The sequence below is a fragment of the Phocoena sinus genome, chromosome 11, assembly GCF_008692025.1.
Source record: "Phocoena sinus isolate mPhoSin1 chromosome 11, mPhoSin1.pri, whole genome shotgun sequence".
Taxonomy (NCBI): domain Eukaryota; kingdom Metazoa; phylum Chordata; class Mammalia; order Artiodactyla; family Phocoenidae; genus Phocoena; species Phocoena sinus.
In genome coordinates this window covers 17,877,253-17,890,021 of record NC_045773.1, presented here as the reverse complement: position 1 = coordinate 17,890,021, position 12,769 = coordinate 17,877,253, and the positions used below count along the sequence as shown (strand labels likewise).

General features: G+C 41.6%; 1 protein-coding gene across 1 annotated transcript in view; it reads right to left on the bottom strand.

Annotated features, from left to right (window-relative positions):
• Nucleotides 1-12,769, bottom strand: part of SHQ1 (SHQ1, H/ACA ribonucleoprotein assembly factor) — a 90,121-nt gene that overhangs the window by 60,408 nt on the left and 16,944 nt on the right. Inside the window, 1 exon segment of the mRNA XM_032650157.1 lies at nt 8,985-9,112. Coding sequence (XP_032506048.1) covers nt 8,985-9,112 — 128 coding nt within the window.

The window sequence follows — 12,769 nt, the reverse complement described above, 5'->3', positions numbered from 1 at the left end:
TTCCCTGGTGGTCCGGTGGTTAAGAATCCGCCTTCCAATGCAGGGGACGCGGGTTCGATCCCTGGTCGGGGAACTAAGATCCCACATGTCGCGTGGCAACTAAGCTCGTGGGCCACAACTACTGAGCTCGCGCGCCTCAACCACAGAGCCTGCGTGCTGCAAACTACCGAGCCCATGTGCTCTGGAGCCTGCGCGCCACAGCTAGAGAGAAGCCCATGTGCTGCGACGAAGAGACCACACGCCGCAACAAAAGATCTCACATGCCTCAATGAAGATCCTGCATGCCGCAACTAAGACCTGACACAGCCAAATAAATAAAAATCAAAAGAAATTTTAAAAATCAAAATCATTTCCAGTTTAATGGATGCGAAGTGATTGTGGTAAGAAAAATTCTAAAATGACCCCCAATGAGTCACATCATTTGAGTGTGGGCAGGACCTGCAACTTGCTTCTATTTAAAAAAATATGCCAACGGTGTTATAATTATGATGATTATGTTCCATTATCAGCAGACTGGAGCCAGAGACTCGCCTGCTGATTTTAAAGGACTAAGATGCCATGTTGTGAGAGGGCCACGTGGCAGGGAGCTGTGGGTTCCTCTAAGATCTGAGAGTGACTCCGGCTGAAAGCCAGCAAGAACACGGAGGGCCTCAGTTCTACAGCCGCAGGAATCAAATTCTGCCCACCATCATGTGAGCCTGGAAAAGGACCCTGAACTCCAGAAAGGATCATGGTTGCCAACACCTATTTTTAAAAAAAAGAAAAAGAAAAGATGGCCACAGTTGTTTATATCCTTCCAAGACCCTGAGCAGAGGACCCAGCTAAGCCATGCCTGACTCCTGACACGTGGAAACTGAGTCAAATTAGAACTGTGTTTCTGTTTTGTGGTAACGTGTCATGCAGCAAGAGGAAACTAATACAGTGACATATCATTGTTACTTCAGTTAGTATTTCTCTAACTGCTAAACTTTGAACATTATTTCATAGGTTTGTTGGCAATTTGGATTTGCTCTCTTGTAAATTACCCATGAGAATATGTCTTGCCCAGTTTTTTCTGGATGGCTTGTCAAATATTTAAGAACTCGGCTATTACGGACATCAACCCCAGTCATCTCTCCAAATCTACGGCATCTCTACTGACTTTGCTTAGGGGATCTTCTGCCATTGAATTATTTATGTTTGTGTGTAGTCCAGTATATCTATCTTTTTTTCTTCACCAGACTATGAATTTATAGCCTTTGATAAGGTTTCCCCAATCCCTGAAATTGTACATGGAGTCTCTCAGCTTTTCTTTAAGATTTACTTGTTTTCTCTTTTAAATTTAAGTCTTTAAAACGAAATTGAGTTATTTGTAGGGAGGTGGATGGACCTAGAGTCTGTCATACAGACTGAAGTAAGTCAGAAAGAGAAAAACAAATACTGTATGCTAACGCATATATATGGAATCTAAAAAAGAAATGGTACTGATGAACCTAGTTGCAGGGCAGGAATAAAGACGCAGACATACAGAATGGACTTGAGGACAAAGGGTGGGAGGGGGACGCCGGGCGAAGTGAGAGTACCATCGACATATATACACTACCGAATGTAAAACAGATAGCTAGTGGGAAGCAGCAGCATAGCCCAGGGAGATCAGCTCGGTGCTTTGGATGATCTAGAGGGGTGGGATAGGGAGGGTGGGAGGGAGGCTCAAGAGGGACGGGATATCGGGACATGAATATGCATAGGGCTGATTCACTTTGGTGTACAACAGAAACTAACAGAGTATTGTGAAGCAATTATGCTCCAATAAAGATCTATTAAAAAATACATCAATAAAATAAAAAAATTCAAGTCTTTAATCCATCTGAAAGTTATCTTTTCAAGTTTTAAGATTTTCGTTAATTCCAGATGAAGAGATAATTGTGCCAGCACAGTCTGTTCAGTAATCCATCTTTTCCACTGTATTGAACCACCAATTTTATCAAATAAATCTGCTGCTTTTCTTGCTAAAAACTACTTCCAAGCACTTTTGGGTTTTGTCACCTGCAAATATAATATTTTTCCCCATTCCCAATAAATTACTGACAGAAGAATGAGAAGCTATTTCTTTTTACGTATCAGTCACCTTACCAAATGTTGGCTACCCAGACCAAAAAACATATTTAATAAAAGCTAATGATTTAAAAAAACACCTTTATGTCTACATTGGGAAGGCAAGCAAGTCTAAGACTGCAGTTCCTTCCAAGTTGCCTTTAATGTCTACGATTTAGGTAAGCTATCATAGAATATGTATCTTCTCAAGTTAAGAAAACATGAGCACCATCAGTTCCTCATTACTATACATAGAAAGTAAAATACGTCTTGTCTTCGAGCAAGATTTACAGAGAGAGTAACAGCTAATCACACAGATGTGCTGAGTTCCTAGTTAGTATGAGTAAAACACAGCCTACTAGTTCCTTAGAACAATTTTTAAAGAAACTTAAGCATCTAGATATATTGCTACCTCTAAACCAGAGCGTCATCGATCTCTTCCCTTGCCAAGTAATCCTTAAGTTTCCTTCCATGTCCTGTCAGACAACCACTTTCAAATCCACGTTAAAAGCTGTCCAACCCAGTCAAGGGGGGCATTCAGCTTCTAGTGCCAGTGCATATCAAAGTAATGCTAAAATAACTCGGAAGCCTTTTTCTCCAGGTTTTAGAACTGTCCATTATACGCAGGTCGGGACAGGCTAAACTGCTGTATCAGACCCAAAATACGGTGGTTTCAGTAAGACAGAAGTTTTTCTCTCATGCTGCCTAATCGGAGTGAACGATCCAGGATGGGTGGGCATTAGAGTCTCCACCACATGACTTCCATTTATGGTCCAAGATGCTGTTCCAGGTGCTAAAATTTTCCAACCAATGGGAAAGCAGAAGAGGAGGACAAACACCTCCTTTCTAAAGACTTGATCCAGAAAGTGCACACAGCACTGCCACTCACTTCCCATCATCGAAGACTTAGTCTCATGACCACACCCAGGGGCAAGGAAGGAAAGAAACTCGGCCGCTAGCCAAGTGGGCACGAGCCCAGCTCTAACTCAAGAAGCCTCTTTTTAGAAGGGTTAACAAAAGACACCTGTCTCTGACACCTTCTCAGAGACCAAAAATTATTAAACTGCCTTTTTTAATATTCCCAAAGCACTCTCTTTATACCTAGTCAAGTCCCAGTCCCTTTCTGTCTCTGCTCAACAAAAGACTGCCCTTCTGTTCATCACAACTGGGCAAAAGCCAGAAGGAAAAGAATATGACTGATTACTCCCACATAATGGTCCCTTTTCACCTATCGTTTTCCAAACTCACTTCTGTACTCTCTTAGGAGCCTTAAGTTTAACGTGGTTTCTTTTTGCTGTAAGGCTTCCTTCCAGCACTTTTTAGCAGCCTGTCCTCTGGGGGAAGAAAATCTTAAATACACTTACTTGATATTACGAGAAGCAATATTCCTTTACTCACTAAAATATATTTAGTGCCAAAACAACAACAATAACAACAAGGTTTTGACATAAAATATGTATTTTTTCCAACCATGTTAAAAACCCTATGTTTAAAAAAAAGTTTTAAATGTATTTGTACAAGCATTGCTTACATAAACAACAAATAACTATGCGAATGTATTTATTTAATTTGATGGCCAGCAATATAAAGAAATGTGTATATTTTTAAACTTAATGCAGGCGAGTGTCAAATGAAGCATTCTTTAAAGACTGACATTCAAAAAAGAAATTCATGTGACAGATCAACTGGGTGTTGAGTGTTCCATTACGGGGCTCTTATGAAGATTTCTCAATTTAAAGAGAAGCTCTCAGTTCACTTTAAGTGGTCTGATGTAAGGAACCTGTAAGGAGGAACATTTCTTCACTACATGAAGAACGTATTATGTCACAAGGTATTTGAAGACCCCTAGAAGGGCTGAGACAGTATTCCTTCCCTTAGGTACAGTTTTGGAGACGTTCATTAGTTTAGCTAATAGCAAAGTGCCAGGTGTCCGTGACCACAGTATCTCAAGAGAGAGAAAGCCTTTAGATCCTAGTTGGTTAATAAAGACTTCTGCTTCCATGGAAGTCTGAATCACAAGGTAAGCGTGCCCAGAACCGCTGAACGACACATCAACTCATCCACATGTTTACTCCTTACTCTTTGGTCATCACACCTGTATGTGTTCAGTGATCTGTAAAGGATGACCTGGGAACTGCGTGTTCTGATGTTACATGACCAACAAGTAAGTGCTTCCACATATCACGGGTCACTTCCCACAACCGTACACACAAGGAAGGCCAACTTGAATGTACTCTTCTGAATTCCTGAATGCTGGGCGCCCCTAACTGTCCTTTAAAACACCACCACTGGGACTTCCCTGGTGATTCAGTGGTTAAGAATCCGCCTGCCAACGTAGGGGACATGGGTTCGATCCCTGGTCCGGGAGGGTCCCACATGCCGCGGAGCAACTAAGCCCACACGCCTAGAGCCTGGGCTCCACAACAAGAGAAGCCACCGCAATGAGAAGCCCGCGCACCACAACGAAGAGTAGCCCCCACTCGCCGCAACTAGAGAAAGCCCGCGTGCAGCAATGAAGACTCAACGCAGCCAAAATAAATAAATAAATAAAATATATATAAATAAAATAAAATAAAAATTTTAAATTTTTAAAAATGAAACACCACCACCTTTTTCTGAGTGGTTTTGAGTTCCATTTTGGCCTAAGTACTTCATTAATAATACACAGAAGTATTTAAATTCTGAAATTCAAAGAAACCAGAGATCATAAATAACAATAACAACAGCCTGGGAAATCACTAGAGAAACCAAAAGTGTGAGCTCCCCCAGGCCTTTTTTATTAGAGCTGTAAATAATATCACCCAAAGGGGATCTTGGGGAGGTTTGCACACAATCAGGTCTAACCAAGCAGCAACGCTAGAAATAAGTACAGACACGGTGCCAGCAATACTTGGATGATTGCCACCACAAGTAACATTTGTCAAGCATTCGTATAGACTTAGCTACACGACAAAGCAACTTTGCTATATATTGACAGTTCACAACATTTCGGTTAATTATACTTCTATACATAATCTACAGTCAAACAAAAGCCAGCTTAAAGCTCAGTTCATTTGGGGGAGAAACTGGCGCCCTAACACTGAAGCAAAGGGCCCAGGACCAACTCCCAACATGAAAAACCCCATCAAAACATTTGAGGACTACCCGGGGGCTCCCATCAAAGTGGAAAGTGACCTTGTCACTTCACTTCGAACGTCACCTCGTTCTGTTACTTTTAAATCTTCTCTTCTGCCTAATTCCCCTCCCAAACATCCCTGTCTTCCATGGGTCAACAATTAAATCAACCATGATCTGGCTCCTCTCAGAGGAATGCAAATGCATCACATTGTCCACTTTCTGGAAACAGATCAAGGGAATCAGAAGAAAATGTGCTCATTCAAACCCTTGGCCCACATGGGCAGCTCCACAGTGCTGCAGCTTTCAGGGCTGATGCTGACAGCTCTGCAAACACTGGTGCCAAACAGGATGTCCCTGGTAGGAAGTTCATTGACTATAAATGTTATGTGGTGTCATAACAAGCAATCGTGTGCCAAGATTCCTGGGCTGAGATTAACCACTGAGAGACAACATGGGAAATGCGGGAAGTCCATCCTCGTGAAACCAGAGCTCAGTGCGAGTACATCATTTAACACTTCCATTTACAAGCCTTTGTGGAGGAAGATCCGGATCATTACAAAACTGAAGATGGCAATGAAAGTCTCCGTGTTGTAACTCAGGGCGACGATGAAAATGACAAGAGTCATAACCTCGTCTTTGGCAAGGCAAAGGCGGGGGGCAAAGTTCACCACCTAAGGCTTATCTGCAAATCGAGACAAACCAGCTTAATAGTTTATGAGGAGGAATCAAAGGTGCACCCCTCACCTGCACCATTATATATTCCTGGCAACGTGCCACTCCGGGGACAGAGAGGAAGGCCTGGGAGGCAAAGAAGAAAAAAGAGCAAGAGGAGGGAGGAAAAAACTACAGCAGCAACACGCTGCTTGAGTGAGCTGAGAACTTTAAGGTTTATTTTTTGGTTTATTTCTTTTTTCTCCTATTTGAGCCTGGCTCGACACACTTCAATTCACGCCTCCAATTCTGGGTGTCTCAAATATTTGAACAAGAAAAAGAAACTGAAAGAGGAATCATGTTAAAGAATTTCCCCTTAAAGCTGTGTAAATGTATAAAAATTATGATTTCAAAAGGAAGCCAGGTAATTCCTGGCTCTCCTGCCACTGATTTACTCTGTGATGACAATCGCCAACACTTAGAGTATGCTAAGGATTTTAAGTACATTGTCTAGTTCAATCCTCATGACAAGTCTGTGAGGTAGGTACAGGATGTCCACAGCAACCCAGAGAAGTTGCAAAGTCACACAGCCAGCCTGTGGAGGAGCAAGGCATTAAACCCAGAAACCCACATTTACCTTCTATGCATAACCTGATACTTGGCACATTTACAAGAGGTACTTTCTGTACAACACAGAATTCAAGTTGTTCTACCTTTATCACATGCCCTTGCTGTTTTTAAAGGTGATTCTTAGAACGAACCACCATAATAGCTAGCAGAATATGAGTGTGCCTGAAGCACCAGTCTGGATATATGCCACAGGTCAGATAAAGATAAAGGGTCAGGAAGGCCAATGGTTAAAGGCACCGACTGGCTTAACCTTCTGTTAAAATTACACATAGAGAACTAACTCAAAGCACGGCTGACACAGAAAACAGGACCTAGAACAAGCTGCAATTGATCAAAGCAGAGCAAGTTAAAATTCAAATCAAAGGTAATGCCGTCTCTTGATTTTTAGGGCAACTAGCGCACCCTTGTGGACAGAAAACTTAACTACACAACCACCAATTCCTCCCCAGACCACTTCAGTAAAATACTGAACCCAAACCGGGGAAAATGATTCACTAGAGAGCACTGATGATTTAAGTTTGAGCGAACTTTCTGAGCAGATCCACATGGCATATACAGTTAACTATCTAAACTGTGTTAGCAATCTCGTACCTGAAAATTCGCCTACATGATATGGGAGGTCTCTGAAAGATTCTTAAACTCAAATCAAATATTAAACCAAGGATCTGTTGAAAACAATGTAAACAAGAGTCATTATTTATAAAAGAGTTTCCATTGTGCAACATAGAGTCCATTCCAAAAAATTACAATGGCAATTTTTCAACCTGGTAGAGATCACCTAAACTCTAATGAAATCTAACTACAAAAATATTTACTGCAATATTTATTTATTCTACAAATATTTATTGAGTACCTATTACATAACAGGTTCTTTCTAGGCTCTAGAAAGAGAGCAAATAGCAGGATATTGCATTGCTATGCAGAGGATCAAAATACCGTGCTCCAACAGCTACTTCAGAATGAGTGGTCAAAACAGACCATAGCAGAACCCTGTAAACAACCCGAATGCCCACCAGTGGTAAACAGACCACGTGGCCACTAATCGTGACACAAATATACAACAGAACACTAGGCAGGCTTTAAAAGCCTCAGGTAGGACTGTAGGTGCTGATGAAAGAGGTACAGCATACACTACAAACTGGGGAAAGCAGTGAGAAGAGAGTGTATATGAATCTATGTGTACACATTTCTTAAAGCAAATATTTAGGTGTCAGGATATGCATTAAAAATACCCCAAATTGGGCTTCCCTGGTGGCGCAGTGGTTGAGCGTCCGCCTGCCGATGCAGGGGATGCGGGTTCGTGCCCCGGTCCGGGAGGATCCCACATGCCGCAGAGCGGCTGGGCCCGTGAGCCATGGCCGCTGAGCCTGCGCGTCCGGAGCCTGTGCTCCGCAACGGGAGAGGCCACAACAGTGAGAGGCCCGCGTACCGCAAAAAAAAAAAAAAAAAAAAACCCAAATTGTTTGTAGTGATTCCTTTCAAGAAGAGGAATTTGGAGTGGGGAAATTCTATATTCCATTTAACGTATTTGCGTGTGTGTGTGTGTGTGCGCGTGTGTGTTTGTGTGTATTCCTTTCATTTAAACACTAAATTTTGGGGGGGGTTGTAAAATTGTTCATTCTCAAATACTGCACAGAATAGACTTTTAAAATTTTAATATACTTTTTATTATATAATTTCCAAGTATACAGTGTTAAAATTCAGCATTTGTATATACTACAAAGTGATTTGTATATACAAATACTGATTTGTATATACAAATTCAGCATTTGTATATACTACCACACCACAAGTCTAGGTGTAGTATTTTTAATCAGTGTAACAGTGTAACTAAATCAGTGTAACAGAAAACACTGACCTACTAGAAACTGTTTTAATTCTAATTTACAGACTTAACACACCAACCCCCCACTTAGAGGTGTTAATACAATGCCCATCTAAGAAATGACTGTGTATAACAGTTAGCCTAATATTAAATATGGCACAGCAGTCTCTTGTGGCTCATAAAACCCCCAGCTCAGCCTTCGCTGGTAAAAACTGGCTCACCTGTTCTCTGTAAGGTACAGAAAGGAAGATAATTAGTTCTGCTTCCACATGAAACCACATGTGAAAAAACTAGGAAGAACTTAACAAATTCATTCAACAAAGGGATTGAAAACTGGGTCTCTTCTCACCATTTCTAATACTCAAATGCCCTTGCCACAGAGGAATAGTCAGATCTCTCAAGCAGATTATTCAACAACTACAAATATTCTGTTAGTGTCCCTAAATTTGATAAAAATATAAAAAATTTTTTTAAAATTTAAAAGACCCCAATGATTCAAAAGTAAAACATATTCCAAAAGAATTTTCCAAGACAAATAAGTGTAATTATTGAGTGGCATTTCCCAGTCTGGGATGAAGACCCATTTCCAAAATTAACAAATCAAAATAACGTCTTCACTCTATGAGGCAATTATAATTGTGTTTTTAGGAAAGGCAGTAAACAAATGACCTAATTTTGAGTTTCTTACCTAACGCAGCAAGATTTTCTTGTTCCTGACTCTTTCCCAAAGAAGCCATCATTTTTGAATACAGATCAATCCACCACGGATTATATTCCAAAACCTGTTTAACTGCCTCATCTTCAAAAAAGTCAGCTCTGGGGAAAAAAAAAATATGAAGGGGCTTGTTACACAGAGTTAGGCTGGTTTTCACTTTTTAAAATTTTACCTTAACTCATCACATCTGCACTAGAAATACAGACTAAAAGTACATTTCAAGGAAAGACTGAGCACTGCTATTACTTTCGTTGTGGTTACTAATAGTCATAAATAAAAAGTAAGCACTGGACTAAAGGGATATTTGACATCTGTGATCTCTTTAGACAGAAAGTACAGAGAAGACCAGTGCCTTTCTGAAGTCCCATGCCCTGTACCACAGCCATGTGGGATGAAGTGAATCTGAACACACAATGGACTGAAGCCTAGGGCTTGTGCGAGGTTTGCAAATATCACAGATTTTTGTAAGGTTATATAGTTAAAGGAAAGCATCTTTTCACTCCACCAACAAAAAATAAATAAACACATGAGAAGATTTAGGATACTACATATCCACAGATGTCTCTCACACACACACACACACCCCTTATTTTTTAGCATGTGCACTCATGTTTCCTTCCATGATGCAATCTATTTTATTTAGCTGTGCTAATCTTAATAGTTCCTTTATTTAAAACTATTGCAAAAGATAAAAGCAACCTTTGTAGAGAACAAAAAATTAATTTTCCCGCACTTTACTTTCTCAGTTTTAACTAGGAAAATAACTGCTACATTCAAAATATACTCTTGGAGGTCACTTATTCAGAAACTATACGGTCTTGCACTCAAAGTTGGAAACTGATATTCTTGGGAAAAGAATGACAAAAAGTATATAACTCATGGTGGAAAATTCATTTATATTTCAGGTAATTAGAACCTCAAGACACTGGCTGTTTTGGTAAACTGGATTTCCTAGCTCACAGTTTTGTGACCTTAAATATTTTTTCTTTCAACTGAGATACTGAAATTTTTTTTTCATTTATTTATTTTTGGCTGCGTTGGGTCTTCGTTGCTGCGCACAGGCTTTCTCTAGCTGTGGCGAGCAGGGCCTACTCTTGCAGTGCGTGGGCTTCTCATTGCAGTGGTTTCTCCGGCTGTGGAGCACAGGCTTTAGGCACGTGGGCTTCACTAGTTGTGGCACACGGGCTCAGTAGTTGTGGCTCGTGAGCCCTAGAGCGCAGGCTCAGCAGTTGTGGGGCACGGGCTTAGCTGCTCCGCAGCATGTGGGATCTTCCCGGACCAGGGCTCGAACCCATGTCCCCTGCATTGGCAGATGGATTCTTAACCCCTGTGCCACCAGGGAAGTCCCTGAAATATTTTTAAAATTAAAAAGATCACAGACAACTCACTGAGTTCTTTGGATGTGCCAAGCACTGCACTAAGTACTCTTCATCAATTATTTCCTTGAATCCTCACACCACCCCCACAGGCAAGGGGTGCTATTAATACTCCCCTTTTACATGAGTGGAAACTGAGGGTTGGAAAAATTGTATATCATGGTTAAGGTCAAAGAACCAGTAAGAAGCGTGGCCACAATTTGGATCCACTGAAGTCTCAGTCTGAAACCCAAGCTATTAACCAATACAAACATTCCAATTTTTATGACTGAGGACATGAGGCACCTACTGGACAAAACTGAACAGCAATTATCTTGAAATAGTAATTCTCAATATCAATTCCTGTCAGGATCAGGCTGCTGCCCAGGACACTGGCCTCGACAATTCGGTGGACCACAGTGCCCTATGCTAACTTGGGATGTTAGCAGACATGACTGGAGAGGGAATGGCTTCTGCTTTGGGATGGGCTGCTTGAGGTGTCCTTGCAGGACATACAAACAAAGACCTGTCCAACAGGCGGTCAGACATGCAAATCTGATGCTCAAGAGAGACACCTAGGAGTCCTGAGCATTCAGACAGTTACTGAGGCCAAAGAAGAGGACAGAGTGCCCAGGGAGAAAGAAGTGGCACAGTGAGAGGAAAGGGTGTCGAAAGCTGGGGTACCAAGGACATTTAAGTCAAGGGTAGAAGAAGAAGAGCCCATCTGAAAAGACGTTGTTTTCTCCCCAGGAGAAAAATACTGGGGAAAATTGCTTCTGTAGAACAGTATCTCTGCCACCTTCATGCCCTACCCCACAAAAGAATTTCAAAGTGTTTTGAGTAAAATCTCACTAATACAGTCCCTCATCTAAATTGGGATGGTTTATTCTTTATGATGCCCAAGATCTGAGGTCAACTGATGTTCTACTTTCCCAAATAAATTATTTTCAACTTTTTAAATGCCATTAATTCAACGAGCACTCACTGAAGACCCTCTACATGCGGGGTCGGGCCAGTGAAGATCAGTAAGACTCAGCCCCTGCCCTTCAGGGCACCACAGTTTAACGGGAACCACAGACACAAACCCAGAATGTTACAAAACCACGCGGTAAAAACAAGATGAGCTATAACACACAAGCAGCTCCTATGCCAACTTGGAAGGGAGGGTGCCAGGGGGTGACAACTGAGCCCAGCCTTAAAGGGTAAGTCAAAGTTTTTCAGGGAAAGCGGGACGGGGTGGGGAAATAGTCAGCAAAGGGAAACCAGGAGTAAAAACTGTGTGAGAAGCGGTGTAGTACAGGCGGGGAGATGCAAACATTCGTCACCGCCATAGTATGAAATGTGGGCAGGGGGTGGCAAAAGAGATGCTACAGAGGCAGGTGGCGCCCAGATCACAGAGAACTTTCTATACATGCTAAGGAGTTAGAAGCTTATGCTGTAGGCAAAGGAGAACCCAGTAAGGGTTTAAGCAGATTTTCACTCTCAGTACCTAAGACATCTTGCTGGTAGTCTTATGGTTGATGGATCTGCAGAAGTGCAGGCTGGAACGAGAGATGCCAACTGGGTGTTAGGGGACAGCTGCAACAAGCCAGACACAGACCACAGACGAGGGCCAGGAAGAGACGGAGTGAAGGACAGAGCAAGGAGATAAACGGTACAATTTCAGGATTGATTGAAAGGGTGGGATAAGAATGAAGTCAAAGATGAACCCCAGGTATCTAACCTGGGTGACTGGGATGAAAAAAAGGGCATTCCACCAAGCAGAAAATTCAGGAAGACTTTACAGGTAACATGATGAGTTCGATTTTGAATATGTTGAAACAAAGGAGTCAGTGAGATGCCCAGTCGCTCTCTAAACCCTTAACCTGGCTTTTCTTCATAGCACTTATCACAGTCCAAATACTATCCACTTCTGCACTAGAGTGTAAGCCACATGAGGGCAGCTACCTTGTATTCACCACACTCTCCCTGCTGTCTACAACGCTGCCTGGCACGGAAGTCATTCAAACAGATATTTGTTGAACAAATAAGTGCGTATGTGAAAGGATGAATAAGTGACATGTTTATCCCAGTGCTTTTTCCTAAGGTTGCTGTTTTGAATAAAGAGCCACCTTGGAAGCAGATGATCCTCTTCTCAGCCTTCTAATTACTACTTGTCATTTTGAGATTTCCTCAGTAAATCCAGAACCCTGATCAGTCTGTCATCTTCTTTAACAAATGTGTAGCACTGTACATTACAATTTTACTTAACACCCCGGATCAGGAGGTACAAACTACTATGCATAAAATAAACAGGCTACAAAGATATACTGTACAGCACAGGGAATATAACCAATATTTTTTAATAACTTTAAATGGAGTATAATCTATAACAATTTTGAATCACTATGTTGTACACCTGAA